The following is a 23,997-nucleotide window of genomic DNA, read 5'->3' as shown; positions in this document are numbered from 1 at the left end:
GCGTTTGAAAAAGAGGGGGGTAAGTAAAAATGTGAGAAGTACAGTTTTACAAACATTGTTTCCCATTGCTTATCTCTTTAATTATCTGAGATTTATCTGAACACCCTTTGAGAGTCCATACCTCCAGACTGGGAAGCACTAGTCTAGTTTTCATTACTTAGTATGCATGCAAGTACACCTCAACAACATATGCTCAACTCAACAGTGTATGTATGGTGGATGTTTGCAATAAGATGTCAAGTGTATGTCCTTTCAGATGCATACAAAACTGCAACAAATGTCCCAAAGATCCAAAGTGAGGTTTGTTTTTTTTAAAACAACTTTATTAATACTTTCTCTTTTGTTAAAAGCAGAATATATATATAAAAAGGTTCAATTCTAAGTTATTCTCATATACAGAGCATAGTGGCTTTTGCTTCAGAAAACAGAAACAAGTTGCTACTTGTAAAATGTGAAAAATAAAAGTCCTCCCCTGTATTCACTGAGCTTAACTGAGTCAGCAATAAAGAAATTAAGTTTTCCTTTTCTTTAGAAAAAAGTCTGGAAAGTTTATCATAAACATGGTGTTGCTGCTACATTAAGGCCAAACCCCATACAGATGTGGAAAACTTCCTTTGTAAAGTGACAATGTAGTTTTTAAATAGTCTTTGAAATTAAATAAAAATCGAAAATGAAAAGCTTTTCAAAAAGCAAGCAAGTATTGCACAGACGGATCTCCTAGTACCCTTTAAAAATATTCAAAAGGAGAAGAAATGTATAGCTGAGGCTTTCAGAGGGAAGCAGCTGCTGCTGGGCAAATCACTATTTCTCGTAGATAACCTTGTTGTTTGGCGTCAAGTAGAAAGAACATTTATGCTCTTACTTTCTAACTTTCTGTTGGCATGGAGATAACATTGTTAAAAGGCGCTGCAGTCTATGAAACAGGGCTTGTTGTTTTGGACAAATAGGCAGTTAATCACCAAGACCCATTTCAAGGTGGAGGAGTGTCAGCAAGATACAGTTCTGGTGGGCTAAAGGAACCTTAAAGACTCTCATTTGACCCATTGGTCAGTGCCAGAGGCCTTCTTGCCTGCAGTGTCTCATTAGTATACAGTTCTTTACCCAGAGCACTGCTGCTTCGCCTCTAAAAGCCTCCTCATTGGCATGGAAAACATGGAACATGACAAAAACAAAGCAATAAAGCAATAAAATATAAAAAAAATTCACCTCACTCCGTTACACCATAAAATTCAGTCCTCAAATCCAATAGATACGTTTTAAAATGTCAGATGGCTTTAAAAAAAAGACGACAACCATTGGCTATTCTAAAACACATAGGGTCATCATATGGTTCAGGTTCTGGGGCTAGGAGCCTTTTATGGAGCCAAGGAGATAAACCAAAAACACAAATTCAAAACATCATTCAAAAAGAATGTTTCTATTTTGTATCAGGTCAACTGATGCAATAATTTACTTAACATGGACAATAAGAGCCTAATCTAAAACCAATGTGTGGCAGGGGTTGATAAGCTGCTTAAAAACAAACAAGATTTTGACAGAGTTACTCAGCTGTCTTAACATAACCAACAGTACTAAGAACCAACCAGACAAAGTGAACAATAAAAAAACACACACAGACATGAGTTGGAGGAGTGGCTTGAGTGCATTGATCTCTGATTATGCTCCAGAGTTTCTATCCATTTTGGAGGTTCATGGAGTAGTCAGACATCCAGATGTTCCTTAACTTTAATCTGGCTGGTATAGCTTCAAAATGTCCATTGTGGAGTTGGGTGGGTGTAGTGGAAATGTCTTTATGTGTGGTACATCTTGTGATCGTACTCTGTGGCGGAGCAGCTGTCAGGAGAGGCCATGTCTCTGTGTATGGGTGCTGGGATGTTGCTACGGTGTTGTTGGTGGTTGTCGGTCAGCGCCAGGCTCAGCAGGCTGGTGCAGGTAGGCAGGTAGATGTGCTGCACGTGCTCCACCTCCGAACGACACACAGGACACAACTGTCGGAGGATTAAAGAAAATGTATTAAGCACTGAATAACATTTAGAGAGGGGCATTTATACACTTGGCTTTGGTCAGACATGATAAAAAGATGGCAAAGTGGTCGCCTATACTCTGAGCCACATTTGAAATGGTTCAACTAATGTATTAATGCTGCGAACTCCTTAGAAATCCTTATCTAGGGAATATTGGGTGACATTGTTCTTGTTCTCAACTCAAAAGTATTCAAAGATTTGCATTAATTCATCTTAAACATTTCATGGCCTTGTTTCATTTTGTTAAATAATTGGGTTAACACACATGTTGCCAAGATGTGTCGAAGCCAGCTAACAAGAGTTGCAACTAATGTCTGACAGTATCAAACAGTTCTCAGAGTAATGGAAACCTGCTCTCTCATCAAATGTACTGGGGAGAGTAGAGCTGATTGCATTTAGGTGATGAATTAGTCATCACTTGTGTCATCTCACCACTATCAAGTGTTAAGACTGAAGGACAATGACAAATATCTTACTTATGGCAAGGTAAACTTAATCATGAAAAAAACACAAGTGTAATGGGTTGCTATAAAGATAAAACAGTTTCCAGTCATGCTGAAAGCAGTGGAACTTTCTTTCTCTCTATTGTCTTAAGTTTCTTCTCACTCTTTCACACATTTATTAGCTGGGTCACGTTTCCTAGTTGAGTTAATGGAAGGGAGATTTGCCTGGCTGCTATAATCCCTCATAAGACAAACTCTCTCACACATACACACACATGCACACGCCATCTGCTTCCACAAAGATGGGCAACATTTAGCTTATTAAGTGGGGGGGGGGGGGGGGCATCAGGTCAGCAGAGTGTAAGAAAAGCTTTTGATGCTGTTTAAAGGACCATAAAGGATGAGAAGCTAAAACTAAAGTATAATTAAAGAGCTTTTGGGTACAGCTGAACACTCAAAGTGGGCTCAGGTGCCTCAAGTAAAAGGACCAAACAAAAAAGCAAAAGCTTTTTCCTTGTTGTCTAATTTACTTTTATGAAGAACAACTTTTAAGTTCTTGTTGACATCAGCATTTGCAGTATAGAAAACAGCAGTGTCATCTCTCAGTGTAAATTGCTTAAAAATGCTCACCTTTCTAATAAAAAGCCTCCCACTGTGACTGATAAACACAGTCTTCAATAGGAAAGTGTAGAGACATTTTCACAAAAACTGAAAAAGACCCTTACCTGAAGCTGATTTGCACAGGTCTGGCAGCACACCATATGGCCACATGGGCAGAATGCAGCATCGATCTCCTCCTCGCAGCACAGCATGCACAACAAAGCTTCTCGAAGCTTCTGCAGCCTATCCTGCAGGGCTCGGCTCTGTTGGCAGCTCCCACAGTCCAGCCCCTCATCCTGCTGGTTGTCCCGGCTTGGGGAGCGTGAAGGAGAGGAGCGTTCCCCGCTGCCAGAGCGGGACACCAGATCCCCCACGCCAGAGTTGTAGAGGGCGCGACGGGCGTGGTCGTACACTTCCTTGGAGGTACGTCGGATGTCAAAAACATACTTCTTGCCCAGGTTGATGTTTTCGTTGAGGAAAAGTGAAGCCAGGTGGCCCTTGAAGTCTCGGCTGTACTGCATCATCACTGCATTCGTAACTGTGTCACACCTGGAAATTAAAATAAGAAAAAAATAAATGTAAAAAAATGATAACAATTGTCAAAGTTTTAACAGGAAATCACCAATTTTGATCAAATCATCTTTGTTAACTAATGATTGTTTCTGCAGTCACTGTTGTGGAGGGTACTTCTCTATATAATTAAACACCCACCCTGCACTGTTTATTTAGACAACACCAAATGTTAATCCTGTTCTGATACCACATTTCCATGGTGAGATAATAACTGTCCAATTGTTTCTGAGAAAGCAGGACGAAGACATGACTGCAAAAAAATAAATAAATAAACCTGCAGACTCTGAGCTAAAACCCATGCCTGAAACAAAAGGACAAGACTGTCTTTTGTATCTTTGTACTGTTGTGACTGAAAACAATTTCATAGCCCAGCCAATTGAATTGTCCCTGTTCACTAAAAATTTCACATGCGTGCTCACAAAAGGCCCACACATTGTTTATAGGAAGGAAAAAGGCATATATCCCTTCTTTGTCCTGAGCAATCACTGTTTTCAGTTTTTTATCAACACTGATGCAGGTCAAGGACGTGGTTTTGTGTTTATGTGCCCTACTTTGCATGGATCTGTGCCATAGCGGGGTTAAAAATGAACAGGAGCACGCTTGGTCAATGGAGTACAAATGTAGGAGAATGAATACTGAGTAACAGTTGAACGCCAAATAGAGCAGATCAAGTTAAAAAAACAAAACCCAATACATTTTAGGCCAGGTTTTCCCACCTTGTCATTCACTCTACCTATTATTACTGATTACTGAACAGTGAAAAATAAACTGCTCTGTATATCATCAGTACATCCTATAGTGGTTAGGAAAAAGCAGGTCAGACTGGTGAATGACAAGACTGCTGACACACACATACAGAAACACAAAGCTCAACTGAGCAGCAGAGCTCAAAATTTATTGTAATTGTTACACTATCTTAGCCCAACACGAGGTAAGATATAGCCAACTGCGCTTATTTGCCTATAATACTTAAAGTCAGCATTAACTTTGAGCCACAGTACAAAGCCAAAGGCCTATGTCCACTTCTATTCAAATCTGGCTGCACAGTTATATAACTTGTGACTGTATGTGAGGGATTGATCTGAGTTTAAATATTCTACATTATTTGCTCTCACCTGTAGAAGGCATGAGTCTCTGTGATGGCCCGGTAAAGGCCACTGGCTGCCCGGTTACTGATCAGCTTGAACAAGAGCACCACACTCTCATTTGTATCCTTGGTAACTGTTAGGTAAACAGTTTTCCCCGATTGGGTGGCAATCTGAATGATGGGATAGCTTACTCTGAAAGACAGAGAGAAATTCTATGTAGTGAAAGACAGACATGCACAAGACATAAAAACGTGCATTCTTGACACCTACTGTAAGAGCACATAAAGCTATTAATAGATGCTAAGACTAATCATACCTGTTGACTAAGCTGAAGTCCTCCTTGCAAACAGCGATGCCCTCCGGACCGACTCCTATTGCTAGCCGTTGGCCGTTTGCGTCGCGAGCCCAGTGCCACTCCACACCATAATGCTCCAGAGATGAGACCAGCTGCAGGGCCTGATACTCTACTGAGCCCTGGCCCGAACCCTCCAGAGCCTTGTGTCTAGATATGATACTGCAGGAGAGATGGAAAGTGAGACCATAATTTTAGGTGGTTCAACTCAAATGCTCAGATTGAAAATGAGCTTATAATACAATATTATTGCTTATTTATCATGTACCAAGAACACCCACTGTAATAGCTGCATTATGCAAGCAGGATAAATGCAACACTGGAGTGTGTTTTAACTGTCAAAGTTGAGCATGCCTTGAGGCAGAAAGCTTTATACATATGGGCATATGTATACCACATTGATCCACAGTAAAGAGGCCATTCTAAGAGCAAATAAAATAAAATAAAAATCATTGGGAAGAATATCTGCTGAATGCATCTGCCTGCATACATAAACACACGTCATGCTGGGGTTGCGTGTGGGTGTTGCAATAACAGCAGTGCGTGCTGGCACAATACTGCTCAAGTTTAATGTAGCATGTTTGGCAGATGGGCTTGATAATGTATAATTTGGGAGTCTCAGCATTTGAGGAACAGTATTATGTGCATAACAAACAAATGGTTCCAGTACATACGAGTACTGTAGCTACAAACACTGCAGTAATTCCTGAATAAATTCACATCATCTGTAGTTGGGACAGTCACTGCTGTATCCGAGTATTTTTGCACTTATGTTGTCAAAATTTGATATTTGATAATGAATTTGGATCCATATTCTCTTGACTGACAGTAGTGAAAGTTTGTCTCCTGCTTTTTGTTTAGAGAGAAAATATTCAAGACGCACAGTGGGAGGTCTAGTAGACCTCTGCAAACACTGGTTATCTGATTTCCTGTCATTACTCTGTTCTGCTGACAATATGTGTGTGTACAATCTGTCAAACAGCTTACACACACACACAATCTAAGAATGATGACAGAATTATTAGCCCAACTTGCAGAATTACTGGACAGCATTTCTTTGAACACCAGCTGCCACATTATGCCATGTCTTTGGCTTGTTGCCATGACCCACTATTTACTTTTGGGATGGACTCCTACCTCCCTCAGAGACAATGAGGGTGCTGAGTATCAGGAGAGCTGACATATTGAATGACTGTAGAATTGCCAGAACAATTGCATATGCTGGTTTTTAAGTTCAACACAACAAGTAATTGTGAGATATATATTACAGTAATATACAGGATAAGAACAACAATAATAATAAAGTACCTGTTGACGGTGGCAGGGCTTGGCTCCTCTCCACACAGCTCTGAATACCAGTACTGGGCTGTATTTTGGTTGTAGTCACCAAATTCGGCTTGTGCCAGGAGTGCACTCAGCTCCTCTGCTTGTTCGGAGCCCATACGCAGGTGACCATTATGGAGATCCTCCTTCACATGCATGAAGAAGACGTGTCTGGTGGACAGAGAAAACACAACACTGGTTAAATGGGAAATCTTAAGACTGAGATTAAAATATTGGAAATTTTAGGATGGACTTCTGTTGAATTAAAACCAACTTTACATTTATCCAGAAAGAAGATTAATTAAATTATTGTCTCTATCATTATGCACAATGTCACTTTTTTTCACTGCACGACTGACTTTCATGTGCGATGGCCAAAGGAGTCAGGACGTTGAGCACAGATAGGTTGTAGCAGGTGTTCATTATAGGGCTAGAATTTCACCACAACCAGCAGGTGTTCGTGTGTATAGCAGAAGCAACTGACATTCTTTGTCCCAATGACTCACTTTCACTTTTTTAATCTCTTCCTCAAACACAGTATTAGAACATCCGTTAAGAGTGAATTTATTCAAAGCTATTAAAGTGGAAGTTGAGGGAGGAAAAAGAAGTTAGAGGATTAAATAGTATAAGAAGTACTTGACTTTTAACCTGGTGATTCAATGAGAAACTGTCCTTTTACTGCAGCTGCGTCACCTCCATGTGCTATTGAGTGATAAGTCTGAAAGCTGAATGCAATAATGGGACATAAAATGACCTATAAACACCCAGCATCCTGTCTGTGCACTTCATCTCTGGCTTGTTGTCAAAAATGGTGGTTCAATAACCCAAAACAACTCATTCAATATGCCCATGTAGCTACAGTTATGCCAAGTTATTACTTATCTTGTTTTTGGTCAAAAACAACAATTGATTCGGTTTGGGCTGAACGATAAGATAAGAAAACCAAGTTCTGGTGTGGCCAAAGAAAATAACAAAATTCTCATAAACTAAGCAATGGCAGGTTCTTAGGTCCTTTCCATTGTCTTGACTCGAGGTTGTGAGGAATTCTTTCCTCTTCGCTAGCAGCAGGAGACAAGACGTCAAAAGAGAACCCCCCCCCCTTCCCGCTCTGAATTCAGTCCTTACATCATGGTTACAACGTTGACCTAAAGTAACCTTAACAGATCCTTCCTTGGGATGACCTAAGGCACAGTAACCTTAAAAAGATCAGCATGCTTCTATTCACCAGCTTCTGTAACCACAAACCAGCTAGGCAGCTTTTCCGCTTGTTGATGAAGTTATTCTGCTGTTGGTGTTCCTGGTGTTTGGCATTCTTTAATTTAAGATGTCTAGCCTTTGCTATTTGTCATCCTCACTCCAGACGTGTATTTTGCTTCTATAGGTTTTAGCAGCAGAGGAACAACTCTCCCAGTTCTAACATAAGCAATACAACAGTGACCTAATGTAACCTCCAGACCTCAGGTAATAAAGAAAATGAAACTATGGTAGTACTCTGTGCTGAGAAAAGCTCTAGCTTGACTGACCACATCCTGATGACTAAAAGCTGAATACACCTGAAACTGCTTATTTTCACATGCCAAAAAAAAGAAAGAAAAAAAAGAAAATCTCCCTCAGGCAGCATTTCTCTTTGAAGCATTTTGTAAAGAGACATTTTTCATGTGTGCAAATCAGGTCAAACTGTGACTTTAGGATATTTTAGAGGGTTTAGAGAGACACTGATGCAGGAAACTAGCACTCATTACTGCTTTATTAACTTCACATAGACCTGTAGTGCTTTGTTTGTATTGAACTGCATCTTGCAAAGAAGATCTTAGGGGACGTGCTGGAGGTACTGTTTCCTCTGTCATCTCTTGGGACAAGGAGCCAGACTCTTGAGGGAGCAGTGCATCTGGTGGCAGAATACGCACACGTGTGACGTGTCTGTAGCTGCCTCAGTATGCAAAAAAACATGGACACACCTAATCCAACAGACACATTCACATGCTTTTAAGAGATATCAACAACAGGGAAAGCAACTGTGAGGGACACAAAGTCAGTCTACACCACTCTTGATATAACCAGACCATAACAACGAAGCCCCGTAGCTGACTAGCCTTAGGCATAACAAACAGTGCTTTGATATGGTGTTAAACATCCCATTCCCTCCAACGCGAGCGTACACAAACACTGTGCTCTATTGTGTCAGGCCCAGCAGGAGTCATGTGATGAAGCGCTGCTACTTTGCTACCTGCCTGACGCAAACAATGGGCCTGACTTGACTGGGAGTTACAGGGTGCCGACAAAGGGTTATTCTAAAGCAAGCTGCGGAGGTTACTCTAGTTCAGGCAGAGATTGGCGAGGTTATTATCGGTCATGGTGCCAATGAACAGGACATTTAATATCTGAGCAGGCTAGGACTTGTGTTGATGAATGCTTTGGTTAGCTTGTTGCTGAATTTAATCTCAGTGCTGTTTTACTTGGCCGACCATCTGTGACAATGTGGACTATGGTATGCAACTTTTGCCCACTGGGCTTTGCTAAGCAAGACATTTGACTCCTGCATTCCCAGTGTTGTGGTTGGCCACATGTATGTAAACAGGTGTGCGTGCTGTGCTGAGCTCAGGCCATATTTCTAATTATCATCTGAAAGACAACACCTCTTATAAGCCGTACAGTAGAACAGCTTAACAGGCCTGCAACAGGAGTTACAGTTCACCAAAAGCTTGTTCCTGTTTGACTGCCCTGAGGCTGAGTGAGAGGCGTTTGATATGTACTTTGCGAAACACCACGGCACCATGGCTAACACTGACAACACACAGCTGCGTCACATGCAGACCGATTATTTTTTCCTACTCAGGCCCCTGTGAAGCTGAACTGCTACTGTTTCCTGCTCTAACACACTAGTTTTTTTCTGGTTATTTTATCAGCTGCTTCATTTGTAATCAATATATACTTTTTCCAGTTGTGTTATTATAAGAAACATACACTTCTCTTTAAACTTTCTTGGCCTTTTCCTAGCTTTTAGACAGTGGTCAGTCTGCTCAGGTGGTGTGCTGCCTCAGCACCTGTGGAGATCCATTCTAAACGCTGCTGAAAGCACAGAGCATGGGAGAAACAACAGCTCACAGATACAGTAGCTATGTCCCCAGCATGATGTTTGAGGTTGATGTTTTTTTTTGTGTGGTGCCTTTTTTGATTTGGTCCCTTATTGGGAACATTTGAGCCTTGAAGTGACTAAATATGTCAGGAAATACCTTCTTAAAAAGGTTACCCTTTCATAACCCCATGAGGTTTACAAGACTGTAGCCAAGGTGACAAGACGAGAGACGACAGAGTGGAAAAATGATCCTCATGCTCGACCAAACGGGCGTGCAGATGATCGAGGGTTTAAGTCACTGTGACTCTCATGAGAGTGAATTGGCCAGGCAGAATCACAGGACTTAAATCTGTCTCTTGCTGGCATGTGAGAACGCCAGGTCGCATCAGCTTGAGAAGCTGTTTATCAGCACCAAGACCTCTCCACTGTATACTGCACACATTACTATTCAGACACATTTGCACACGCATCAGTACAGTCATCCATGAAGTGTACTTTAAACACAGCAGACAACATCACTGCATTCCCTTGTTCTTTGGACTGGGCCTCGCTGACTTACCAGACACACAGACCAGAGCCAGGAAGTCTGTGCTGAGACCAAAGTCTCCTGGCCTACTTCACTGTGTTACACTGTATATACACCTCATGATTGCTTTGTCCTTCATAGAGATAACCCATAATCAATGTCTTAAGAGGCTTACACATTTATAGTCACAATACCTCCTGTGACTGCTAACAGAGCATTAGAAAGCAGAACAAGTACATGCAATTCAAAACAGTGGTTGCAGGGGGGGGGGGGGGGCTGCAGGAATGTTTGAATAGTTGATTGCCTGGTTGGAATAATTCAATTAAAGCAGGACTGAGCCCTCAGAAAGAATATCTGAAAATAGGTCACTGGTTGCAAAGCTGAGTGGGTATGAGATAATTTAAGTTTTTCACCCGATTTCTTCTGCCCAGTGGAACTATTAAACTTAAAAAAAATACTGAAAAGAAAATCATAAAATGCAGTGTTTGTGCAATTTAGGAACTTATTGCTAACATACACGTTTTGGTAAACATTTTTGGGAGGATTTGAGGAATCGTTACCAGTTTTTATATGTGCCAGAGAAATGAAGGACCAGTTAACTTTCTCTTTAAGTATCGGAGGCTCATTACCAAGTCAAATAAACTCTTTCCAGTCTGTGTCACCCATCTATAAAACCATTGTCTCATTTACTCATTGTCACCATTGTGCTTTCTGCCCAAACCCAGTGTCTTTACACCCCGAAGTAGGTTGCAGAATGTCAGCCAGCTCAGCACACGGAGGAACAAAAAGTCCCCGTGAACTGAAACCTAACACTTCTGCCTAGAGACTGCACTTCATCCAACCAATCACCAGTAGAGTTTCAGACCTCATCGGTTAGGCTCTCAATAATGCGGTTTGTGAGCTAGTCAAATAACACTGCTGGGAGCTGTGTGCTGAGAGGTTACTATCTGTCAATGAACTATAGTAAACTCTGCGAAACATCTTCTCCTTAGGTGTGGGTTGAACGGAAAGTCAGACTAAAAACATGACACTTAGTTTCAATCGTGTTATTTAGCGGAGTTTCAAGTTGCAAAAGAAAATAAATAGTACTAAAATTAAAACATACGCCTATTGTCTCTGCCAAGTTGAACTGAAAGCCGTACAGCAATAAAACAAAGAAGCTGTTTGTATGCTAAATGCCTTGGGTTACAAGTTGGTGCTCTGTACTGGATGGTAAAACGGTGATTAAAGCCCAGCATCAATCCTGCATTCAGGCATAAAAAAAACAAAAAACAATTTCCATTTCATTCCTAATATGATTTCAGGACAAACCAGGGATAGGTTACTAAAGTTCACAACAAATGAAGGAGGAGAGAAAATGATAAGTGACTAATTACTGATGGTGGAGCATGCTGATAAAAAAATAAAAAAATAAAAATTGGGTGGTATTTTGGAACACTTGAAGACCCACAGGCATCTAGTGTGATCTTTGGCTTGATTTTCTTTGTAGCCTGCCACAGTGAGCCAGTAAATGATAAGTTGTGTGATCTGAATACATTTCCTCACATTATTTTTGCAGAACACTCAGCTTGAGAGGAAGTGTAAACCAAGTGATAATGTTCTTGTCTTCAAGTTTCATGGGTTAGCTGATGAAAGTTAAGAACTGCATTTCACTCTTGTAAAAACAAAGATGATGCAGAGAAGAAAATACAGTCAAAGTAAACCTTTTCTTTGTGCCCAACTAAGCTATCGCTGGACAAGGAGGTAGGCTAGGTTAGGTTAGTATTTTTTGTAAGAAGTTCTCTTTGTCCATCCATTCAACACACACTTTTTAACTTTTAGACGTCATGGAAGGTTGGAACCTATCCCACCATGCTATTGGGTAAAAGGTGAGGAAACACCCTGGACAGGTCAATGGTCTGTTGCAGTTCGTTTTCATCGCTCAATTTTTGGACTTCCTGATGGGCTTATGCAAGAAGGATGGAGCATTGCCCCGGGAGTAGTCAAACACTGTGCAGTGCACTGAGCAATGACATAAATAGAGCAACGTTTTTAAAAATGTATTTAAATAATTTGAATCTGAAATAGTTTCCACGTGTTCTACATCACAGAACAGACTGTTTATTGAAAATCTGACATGTTTGACTTTGAGGACAGCTTTCCCCACCATCGCGTAGTGTTAACTATTCTCAATTACTTGACTGATGTCTTTCAGACTGGATTTTTTAAATGTGTTCCACTGTTGCTTAAGAAACTCTGCATGTGGAAAAAAACCCAACTTGCATTCGATAAACGGTTACAACATAATGATTGAACTTCATCTGTTGTTAAAATGGGGCTTTTGGTTTGAGTTTAAGTGAAAAACAGCCTTAGGAACAAAGAGGTTAACAGGTTAACAATCAGGACCTCAGATAAAGCCTGTGCTAACAGCTGTGCCCTTTGAGGGTACCCAACATTTGCCTGATCGGAATGCTAAATACGGGGGCTAATGGAGGAGAAATATTCACGTATCTAAACCAAAAACACCCTCTAGCGAGTTGTGTTTAATGATGCAGACAACATAGGCTGTTTTGAGGCCCTTGGGTCAGTATCTCTTAACCAATAGAAAAGTGTGTTCTTGTACCCAATCAGTAACACATCACTTAATATGTCATGGAAATGCAGATGAATACAAATCAGATGTTTTACAAGTAAACTATGTTTTGCAGAGCAGCTTTTCTTTTCCACTGGCATAAAATAAAACGATTAAACCAAGAATCTGGGTGGTTGGAAGCATTTTTAATGCAAAACTAAGTCCATTGTAAACCACTGGAAGGTTGGAATGGGCCTGCTTTAATCTTCTGTCTTCATTTAGACTTCTATATGGCACCATTATCGACCAAAAATAGAAGCTGAGATAGAAGAAGCCATCCTAAGAGCCAATTTCATGCATCTGCAAAGTTTGCATTTGCAAAGTAAGCTGGGAAACACATTTATAAAGCAAGCCGGAGAGAAATGGGGGATTGGAGAATCTTGAAGCAATGAGATTAAAGAAAAGGGTTTTTAGAAGCAGGAGACACAGCTGACATAGAATGAAGATGAACTGAAGCCTGGCGACTCATTATTTGTGATCTTTGACCAACTCCAGCTACCATAGCCTACACACGTGTTCTGACTCCCAAGAAGAGAACACCTGTGCATTACAGAAAAAACCCACCAAAAGTTACACAGCTAACACATAATGAATTGTAGGGGAATCAAATCAGACTAATGTACTATAAGCAGCCACAACAGTGGTTGTTGGTTTAAAGCTCTTTGATAAAACCATCAAGTATACAGTGTGATAACTGACAAATGAATAACCGCAAAGTATCCACATAGTCAGCTCTATGTAAGCACGAATACTCGTGTGACCTGTGAGGCTTTACGTGGCAGCACTGTACACAGCAGCTTACATAAGATGTTCTGTGCATGCTTAGTCCAGCCCTGGTTATGTAATAAGGTCTATACGAAGGGCGTAGAGACAAAGGCCCACCCCTCGACTCCGCGTTGCAGTATCAATGCTGAGAACATTTACTTCAGTTCACACATAATTGCTACTTCCAAAACCACAGAAACATACTGTAAAATGAGTTAATGTCCTGTAAATCCTTACAACTTTTTCACTGACTTGCACAGTATACATGGTTAAAAAAAAAACAAGTTTCTGTAACAACCTGATCACAAAAGTGAAAGGCAATACAGTTTCTGAAGACAAGAATTGGACACACATTCCGGAACAAGTCGTCTAGACGTTCCCATGTATTGAAAGCCACAGAGTGACAGAAATGCGCAACAGAGAAAGGTTTTCTGTGCGTCTCACTATGAGGTGTAACTGCCTGCTTGCTGAGAGCGTGTCTGCAGTCTGAGCAAGATGTGTGGAGGCTGGGATTAGCTGAAGTAGGTCAAAGGTGACAGCATGAGCAATGACTAAAATAGGAGGTCATCAAAGTGCTACTTTACTTAAATTATAAACATATTTTCTACATGTCAAATTAGACATTTTAAAAGTTTTTTTCAAAAAATGAAAAAAAAATTACTTTTAGTAATGAAAATAGTACATGGCATTAAATACATGTGAAATAGAATTTCAGAAAATTGTCATTTATATTCTTAATGGTCCTTGTAAGGATAATATTGCAATTTCACAAAGCTGTGAATTAAACCTCAAGATCTCACTGCTGTGCACTGTCAACATCTTGCCCTCATCTCTAAAATTGATGCCAGCATTTGCTCCCCCACTGCTAAATGATATCACATCCGAGCAGATGGATGGCATGAAGGCTGTGCCAAAATTAAACGCATAACTTGACGGCATGGTGGTGTGTGCCATGTGCGGGTATTTATTAGTAGCAACCCCACATACCCTTCCCTGCCATCTCACATCTTTATCTCACCTTTTTTTTTTTTTTACACAAACCCCTGACCCCTACCCTCCACCCACCCGACGCCAGCCATCTGTTGATAACCCCTGCTAATCTAGTGGAGGTCAGAGCGCAGGCAGACGGGTGTCCTCCACGCTCACACTCTCCATCTACCCCCGCCGCCTTTCACTTTCTTCCTCAAAAGGTTGCCAAATATGGGCCGGGGTGGGGGGCAGAGGGAAGTGGAGGGTGAACGAGAGGGACGGAGGGAGAGTGAGAGCGGAAGCTGTTTAAATCTGACGGCGATAAAAACACGACAAGACAGTATTAAGTTTAGACTTTTACATTTGAAGAGAAGTGAGTGAAGAGAAACAGATAAAAGGTGGGGTAGTGGGTGATTTGGGGAGCAACTGGGAGCATACTGTGAATGCCACACAAATCCTGGCCAAGGCAGATACATGTCAGTTTAATGAACAGCTCTAGTGGCATGCTGTGAGTGAGAGAGAGAGAGAGAGGGCAGAGGGCAGAGAGCAGTGTGGAAGAGCTTAAAAAGACACCCGACAGATTCCCCTTCCAGTCGGTCCTCCCTCCGCAACTGTGGATCCGACCTTGCAGTATCAAACAATCGTTGCACCGCCTGGGGTGAATATAACATCCACCGTATCACACCAGATACTGTGTGTAAACAAGTTGTTTTGGATGGGCTCCGAGGGCTACCAATCTCCCTTCTATTTATAACTTCAAACGAAACCGGGGCTGAGGAGCACTGAGTCGGGATCCAGACTTCTAAAAGCTGGCTACTTTGTTCTGACAAAAACAAAAACGGATCTAGTGGACAGGAGCCATGTGAGAAAGATATGACTAAAATGCAGTTTGCTGTATCAAATATTTTGGCTGTGTTTCTACAACACAAATAAAAATGTTGGATTTGTATATATGTGACTAAAAAAATCTCAAGTTGACATATTTTTACATATCCAAAAACGTTCATAAACTATTAAAGACAACTATGAAAACCAGCTGAAAGTGACTAATAATGACACATTTTTGTCAAAACTAAATTTCCTAAGAAAAACACCCTACATTAGCCCTGTTGCTCAATTTCCAAACAGCATCTGCAACCATGTCAGACTGAGGTCTGTGCTTTTGTTCAACCAAAAATGGCCACAATTGAAACAAAACAAAAAAGCACAATAAAAGTTATTTTCAGCTGAGTGGGGGCAGGACAGAGGTCCTGGTTGGTGCAGAGATGGTCCCTGGGGGCAGTCACAGAGCAACACATAGCCCCAAAGCTGCTAGATCACATTTCCTGGCACTCAACCAGAATGACCTATAGTAACCCCGGAAGGGCTTGTAGAAGAGGTTACTACAGGGCATTCCACTGTATTGCAAACAGTCATCAGATTATACTCTGGAAACTCACTAACAATAGCTTTGTTTTTATAACTTTTTTTCCTCGTGGCATGAAACATTCAGTGATAAAGGGAATACAAGAAAACTATATATTAAATATAAACATGGACTAAATTTTGTTTCTCTAACAGTGTGAGGAAAAGCCAGTTTTCATGTACTTGGCATATAATGGTTGTGTGTTGAGAAATGCAATTATATCTGCTCATCTCTGCTTTTGCTGGCAATGTCTATGCAGCACGTGAGTTGGTAAACATACCTCGTCTGTTCCTGCAGAATGAGATGGGGCTCCACAAAGAACTTCACCCGCAGCCTCAGCCGACAGGGCGTCACATTATCCATCTGCTGGCAGATGCGATTCCTCAGATTCAGCCACAGGTTCTCTCCTTTGCTGCCTGTGAACTGCAGCCCAAAGTAGTCCACTTCAATTATGCCCAACTTCCTGCAAACCTGGAAAGAGATGAAAGAAATGGTGCAAATTATAAAAGCAAACTTTAGACAAAGCAATTCAAAAGGCATCCTAAAACACAGCTGCTAGGGTAAATTGCATTAGGGGACAACTCATTTTGACATTAGATTTATAGTTTCTTAAACCTGGCTGCATATTGTCAGGCTTTAGTCAAGCCCCTGTGTGACAGCAGGGTAAAATGTACTTAAATAAGACAATCCATAATAGATTTAGCCTCCCAGCGAAGGACGGCAAGAACCAACAGAGTTCCCACACAGGACTCAATAAATTTTCACATGATTATTTGCATTCGGCTAAAGAAAGAACAGTTATTGTATCACTTTGTCTATTTGGATTCCTGCAACCCCCATGCTACTCACACAGATAAAACCCATCAATATTCTCAAGCTCACGGTAGGGGTGGAAGTAAACTTGGAGGCTCCCTTCAAGGGGCTCATCAAACCCACAATCCCACGCCCCCTCAGCGGCTGCAGCCATGGGGTTATTACATAACTGGTACGTTTGCCGGGAGCCCGGAGATAAAACTCATTCATATCCAAGGCGAGTTGGGAATATGCCATGCATACGAAAGAGCTTTACATTTTATTAGTGAGGGAAAAAACAACTTGAGGCTACCGATGAAAGGAAGACTTCGTATCCTGTTTGCGTGCGCTTTTTGGTGGGAAACTTTTTTCTAAGTTGTGAACTTAGTTGAAAATCAAGTTTCAGTTTGAGTAGAGTGAGAAGCTGAGTGGTTGCAAAGCAGACGAATGAACTCTAGTAACCTTGACAAGACCGTCAGCCTCTGACTAAGCCATGCAGGTAGATGCAACTGTGGGCAGTTTTATTCCAATGTCTCAAAACTTTCCTACGTCTATATAATGTCAGGAGGTTCCAGTCTGCTCTTTCATTTGAATGTTTTGCCGTTATAAACAAATGTATCATATTGTTTGTGCACATCGTGCGCAGCAGAACATTGTGTTTCTTTCCTCACTGTCTGCAACAAAGAAGCATATCGATAGTTTTTTTTTTTAGTTATTTACCGGCGAATTCACACTGACTATTATATCAAGCAGCCAATAGCATTTTATTATTTAAAGCATTGCTGGTCGCGCAGAAACTACTCTCAGCTCCTCAACTGCATTTACAGTAATAGCATGTTTGGGTCACAAATAAGCAACGAATTGATTTAAGTTAGGGATTTTTAAAAAAGTTTTTCAAGACAACTAGGACTGTTACCTTAGCTTATCACGGCACTGTATTTATAAATCATGATATCATGATAAATAAATAAAAACGTGATGTGTATTCCACCACAGCCTACCTTATTCAGACAGTCTTCACCGTTCGCCTTCGCATCAACTTCCACTTCCATCACCACCGAGTCCGGACGAGTAACGTGGCAAAGCATTTTGGCTGTGATTCAGTAAGTCTTTGGTGTGCCACTCTTTAACACCAAAAAAAACAATCCTCGAGCCTTCTTGAATCCCCCCTACATGAAGCCTTCGTCACTTTCTTAGCCCTTTCACTCCGTGTGGCGAAACTGTGGCCACCAGCTGTAGGCTATATCAATGAAATGCCATGCACAGCACCGCCTACTCACAGCTATCCAATGACATCCAGTTTAATATAATCGCTGTCTTTTCTCAACCAATCAGAAGTCTTGTTACATCAACACACTGTTCTGCTAGAGCTCACCTCCCGTGCCTGGGAGTGTGAGGAGTCCGCTGCGCCCTCATCTGGCTCGCCTGTTGCATGGACCTAAAAGTGGCTCAACTCACCTGCTCCTAATGAATTAGACATTTCAGCGAACTTCAGCAGACTTAGGGGTGAGGTTAATGGCTTGTGTACGGGTTTCTCCTCTCGGTTTGTGTGAATTATGTATGGGAATGGAGTCCAGAAATAGCTGTGATAACGGGAAAACATCCCGCTTTACTACCCCACAGTTGCTCTTCAAAGCTTTTATGAATTTTTCATGTTGGCAGCTTCGTCGTGTTTCCAACTCACTTCCACAGTTTCCATAGTATCCCTGCTTATGTAATACTTTGTGTCCTTGAACGGAAGACACATGTGCTAAAATGTGTCTTCTAAAACTTATTGTGAGGAATAGGTCGAGATAAAAGTGACTTCCCTTTCATCACTGCTGATATGAATTACAATCAAATCATGTTCCTGTGAAGAGAGGTGTTTTGGCATTTACACTTTCTTAAAAACCAGTTAAGTTGTTTAGATTGTATCCGTCAAGATATTTAGATTTGATCACCCATGCTATATTTGCTGTACTAATAATTTGGCTCCTGCCTTAGTGATCATAGGTTTAAGCTATGGAACTCCTTCAGTGACCATTTCAGTGATATACAGCTAGGTTAGCTACATAATTTAATATGTATCCAGTCTCATGTCTTAACAGTAATAACCACTATTTTCTGATATATCATTTATCACATATTTAACAAAGTGCTTTAATTGTAATGCTATCATTTCCACAGTGGGACACAGTCTAGGCCAAAAGACACTGCAGAAACTGCAGCCACACACTCATACTTACACTAGGGAGACATGGTGTTCAGCCAAGCTCTGTGCTTGCCTGCCAGGGGACATTTTAGAGTAAAGGCAGTTAGGGTGCCTCTCCATATTTGTGTACTCTCCTACCACTGCATTCCTGACGTAGCATCAGTGACTCAGATCCAGCTGGACACTGTGGGATTGTGCTGGACACTGCATTTTTTTTATTTTTTAAAAACACATCAGTGTTCTCATTTTGATCGATTTTATGATATCCAATCTAAAGCAACTTCAGTATGGCCTCATTCCCACATAAGCACAGTGTGAAATGTTTACAACTAACTGGTTCAAAGGGGGACTGAACATGTGTAGGCTACACCATGTTTACTGTGAAAGGCTACACCATGTTTACAGGAAGACCCGCTTTGTCACCTGTTTGTGCAATTTGTGTTTAAGTCTTGTCTAGAAGGTCTGTTTTGTTTTTGTTTTTGTTTTGTATTTTGTATCCTGTTGAGTGTCTATACGTTTTTTGTTGATGATGTTTGTTGACCTTTTTGAATGTTATGAATATGGATATGAAAACAAATTTCCCCCTGGGGACAATAAATAATTAATCTGATCTGAATCTGAAAATGCATAGCAAATGTTTTCATCCATTTATTTCATTTGGGGACATGCTGTCCAATATCATGAAACACAGTAACAGTGCTTTTCATCTGATATTATTGATCACTACTTGTGAGAAGTATGTTAAATATAATTGCTACTGACATGGGATCATTCCAGTAACTCTCTCTCCATCTCAAAGATAAGCAGCCCCCAACACACAAAAAATGACTCAACAGATCTTATCAGCTCTAATGTGTGTGTATATCTGTGTTCTGTGTGTATCTGTATATGATAAGGTCAGTCAGTCTGGAGTTGGCAGTCGCTTGTGTCCTTTTGCCCTGAGATGATGTAAGAAGGTGAACAATGAATGAACAGAGAGGCGTGCAGTCTGGGCAGCTGTCATGACCATAAATGGAAAAGCAGGGAAGATGGTGAGTGACCTGACATGCACTGTCTACGTGGGATCCACTCACTGAGCAAGCGACAGACAGACACACAAACACATGTACACACACACACATACACATGCACACACACATGCTGGTGGGAGCTTTTGACTTTCACTCGCTTTCTGTCTCCCACAGCATGCTAAGTGGGCAAATAAACAAATCTGTGTCTGTGATACACTGCAATATGATGGACTTAATTTGTTATGATCCTTTAAATATATACCACTATTTGTGTACATTAATAGATGTTAGAAATACACTTGTTTCTAGATACCCACATCGTGTTTTTTCAAATGTAGGTATTAGTACTTCCCTTGGTGCACTGTAATACTGGAAGACAAGGAACAAGTGACAGCGTTTCAGAAAAATAAAAAATAGATATTTTATGACATCAGAGCAACAATAGAAAGACGAAAAGGGCAAAAAAACCCAAAATGTAGTATTAGGACTTCGCTTTTGCGCATCTAGGTCAGTTTTTTTTTTTTTCCATCTGGGCTCTTTCAGACAAACAGACCATTTGCAGACTCCTGGCTTGCGGCTAGGTATGACAACATGAAATGTGACATCACTTCCCTTTGAGGCAAGTCACTGCTCACTCGACTAGAGCGTGAAAACATAGCCATGCAGGGGTTTCTCTCTGTGGGTGTGCATGTGGGCACATGACATCACAGCGTCATCGCAGCCCATCTCTGTAGCCAAAGCTGTGCCTCTTGAAGCAGAGATTATGTCAGAAAGTGCCATGCTAACAGAGCTGCAGTGGCTGTTGTTGTTGTTGTTGTTGTGGTAGCCTTGCTTATATCCCTCTCAGTCTATCTCTTGTAAACCGAAAGAGGAGCAGCACCGACAGATTAAGCAAAAGGAGGGGACTTGTTTGCCCAAGTATGAGGAGAGGCCAGAGGGCGAGCAACTCCTCTGAGTCTGAAGGGAATCAACGGCCACAGTCAAAGGACAAGCTTTCCATAGAACAGCCGTCGACACATGGATGCTTATCTGATGAAGATTTATCTTCAGATTCAGATGTGGAAGCAGAAAGTCTGATGAAGAGGAGCCAGAGGTTCAGCAGCTCTTTCAGCTTTGGAGAGGATCAGCAACTACAGTCAAAAGATGAAGACAGAGAAGAGGAGCTGTCACCAAACACCTCTAATGGAGTACCTGTCACAGAGCTGGTGGAGGTTGAGTTAGCAGAAGAATGCATGCAACCAGAAAAACTGGATACTTTTTGTGGAAAAAATCAAACTCCGAGGTCAAATTTATTCAGGCCGCAGGAGTTATGGCTAGCAATGACAAGATGTCTCTCCCTCCGATGGCCTCCATGTCTGCCAATCAACAGACAAAGTAACAGGAAATTAGCCTTCCAAGTGGACCATGACCAATCAGCGGACACAAAGTCATCTGCCAGCTCCGAATCAACCAATGAAAGCTCCTCAAGTACTTTTCCATCTGAGGAAAGAAATGTGAGATTGGTGGAACATGAGAGAGAGGAAGTCAAAAGCAGAGGGGTTAAAAGTGGTCCACCCCCTCTTCGAGGGATTTCTCATTCCTCCCCCAGGGTTCCAAGAGCCAGACAAACTTCAGACTCAATGTTAGCTTCTATGATCTTGGATAAAGAAATGTTTTTGAAGATTGAGTTGGTAGATGCAGGCGAGGAGAGGGATGATTTACGCTACCGGGCAGAATGGAAGCTGTCAGAGAGAACTAAGGAACTGGCAGAGGGAGTCTGGCTCTCTAGAAGCCAAAAAATGATGGATTGACTTATTAAATTAGAGGTATGGTTGCCTTTGGATGGAGCAGAGATTTTATTATTCACCCATCAAGTTAGATTGGTTATTGCAACCATCAGTAAGTGGGTTATTATTATCATCTAATCTTAGTTTGTGTGACTGCTGATTAGGAATGGCCTAGATTTCAGTGAATAATCAGTATGATTGGTTTTGCATGATGCGTAAACTGCTGTGTGCTGAAACAAACTGTGCCGATACAAATGCAGTGACTGTATCTAATAGAAATGGTATTTTCAGAAACACAGCAGAGCACAATTAGTGTTAATGTTTATTTTTCCGCGTTTCTGGGTCTCTCGGAGAACATTTTATACATGGCTGGTTCCATGTGTGGGAGGCTAGAGAGACCTGATGGAGTATGACATGTATTTATTGATAAAAGTGTTATTTTGAGATATTGGTTTGATTCCTTTTTATTAGATTTTACTGGAATAAATATAAGTAAATTGTACACCTACATCATGTTTGTCATTGCTGGTTTGTTTCAAGAAATTTCACAAGCAAATTTTAAGTTCACCGACAATAGGATTTATAGTTGTTTTGCACTAAAACAACAAAGGAAAAGCAATATGTTTCTATACAGATACTAAAGACATTCAACACACAATACAGTTCAAGCCCAAATTAAATTTTCATGGTCTGTATGTGCCAACAGTCTTTAAATCTGTCTTTGTAAATCTCACTGACTTTTTATTCATTTGGTGATTTGTATTTTAAAAATCTCAGACAGCATGTTTAATGCCTTGGGGGTTGTGTGAGTGAGAACATAATGGGAATTATTTAAATGTATTTCAAGATGTCTGTTGGGATAACAGTAAGTGCTTTAACAGTGTCTCAGCTGAAGAGAATTATGAGCGTTTTTTTTTTTTTAAATCAAAGCTCAGATCTAACAGCCTTTCATTACAACATTATGAGACAAAAGAAAATGAAAAGAATGTTCTTTCCTCAAATTCTGACAAACTGTTCAGTACCTTTTGAAGCATCAGATGCAAATTGACAATGCCAAGCTGCAAAATTAGGATTGTAAATCAGTGCCGCTATTATCATTTCGTTTTTCCAAATAGGCGCATCATTCAGTGTTTGTAAGCATGCCCAATGCTTAACCATTCAACAACTATGTCTTAGCAAACTATTGGTTTACGTATTGGTTACTTAACAGTCACATACAGTAACAGTCTCCCTGTCGTTCATTGCATTTTATGGCTTATTTATCATTTTGCTACTCTACTCACCTGCACCCTGTTTCTGTAAGCCCATAACTACTAGTACATTATGCATATCATAATATATTGTAACCTAACACATGTAACAAATAATTCAATCACTGGGACAAGTTTTCCGTCCTGTCATCCTTTTGACGGATTATTCTAGCCATACTGTAGAAAACTGGAGCACATTTCCATTGAGGCATTGACATAGGGTGTGAAGGCATGGAGGCTGTTGCTTGGCAGGGAATGCCATTGCCAGTTACTCTCATCACTGTAATGAGGAGTGCTGGAGAAATGGGAGGGCGAGAAAGGAGGAGGAAGATAGTGGTGTATGAAAAATAAAAAGATCCGTGTAGGAGTTTAAAGTTAATCGTCCAGAGAAGTTGTTTTTTTTCTTTAAGTTTCACTCAGGCACTAATGAAATATCTTGCACTCGACAATGAAGTCGAAGTCATCAAGAGTACAAATGCATTTATGTAGGGTATGGCAAGGGTATGTTTAAAAAAAAAAAACTTAGACTGGTGAATGCATTCACACCATGTCTGGCCCTAATGAAAGATGATGAATAAACAGAAGGAGATAATAAAAAAGTGTGTAAATGTAATATGTGCAAATGTGAAAGGGATGAGAAAAAGGTAAGAAATTAGTCTCATCTGCTGTGAGCCAGGAGTTTCATCCCCGAAGCCACAAAACTGGCAACCCATCATCACTAACGATGGCCTCATTAGGCAAATGATACATGCACCACAGATGATGATAACTCAACTCGATACCATTCTGGGAAAGTGTGATTAAGTACTGAATGTGCAATTCCTTACATGCTAGTCATTGTAGACGAAGTAAAACAAAATAATTGCAACTACTGTAGGCAGCTAACAAGTAGCCACACTACAGTGAAAACAAATAAATTAAACTTTCATCAGGGCTTCGTAAAATTATTTTTGGAACTTATGTGTTTAGTACATATTTATGAGGCAATATTTGGAATATTAATTGTCACTAGATAATTAACTTTAAATTATAGTCAGGTTAAGTGACACTTAACATCTTGGTTGATAAATACATCAGTGACCCATCACCTAAAGTAGGAGAAAATGCTTTGCTAGCTTTGAGCCTAGTTTTGCTATAAAAGATCAATCAGTAGTCCAAGCTCCTGAAAGCAAGTACAGGAGCTTTCAGGAGCTCCTGTACTTAACAAGTGTTAAGTCTTGTAACAGTGGTTAA

General features: G+C 40.7%; 1 protein-coding gene across 1 annotated transcript; it reads right to left on the bottom strand.

Moving 5' to 3' along the window:
- Positions 1 to 348: 348 nt before the first annotated feature.
- On the bottom strand, positions 349 to 17,781 carry mylipa (myosin regulatory light chain interacting protein a). Its single transcript, XM_062435777.1, has 7 exons — positions 17,549 to 17,781; positions 16,036 to 16,226; positions 6,389 to 6,574; positions 5,045 to 5,242; positions 4,756 to 4,920; positions 3,193 to 3,616; positions 349 to 1,988 (listed from the first exon to the last, which is right to left on the bottom strand). Exons 1-7 carry the CDS (start codon positions 17,633 to 17,635, stop codon positions 1,791 to 1,793), a joined length of 1,449 nt encoding a protein of 482 aa, XP_062291761.1. The 5' UTR covers positions 17,636 to 17,781; the 3' UTR covers positions 349 to 1,790.
- Between the last annotated feature and the right edge of the window lie 6,216 nt (positions 17,782 to 23,997).

Source organism: Scomber scombrus, chromosome 16 (genome assembly GCF_963691925.1).
Source record: "Scomber scombrus chromosome 16, fScoSco1.1, whole genome shotgun sequence".
NCBI classification, from domain to species: domain Eukaryota; kingdom Metazoa; phylum Chordata; class Actinopteri; order Scombriformes; family Scombridae; genus Scomber; species Scomber scombrus.
The sequence above is the reverse complement of the archived record's forward strand: the minus strand, read 5'-3'. Positions and strand labels throughout refer to the sequence as shown.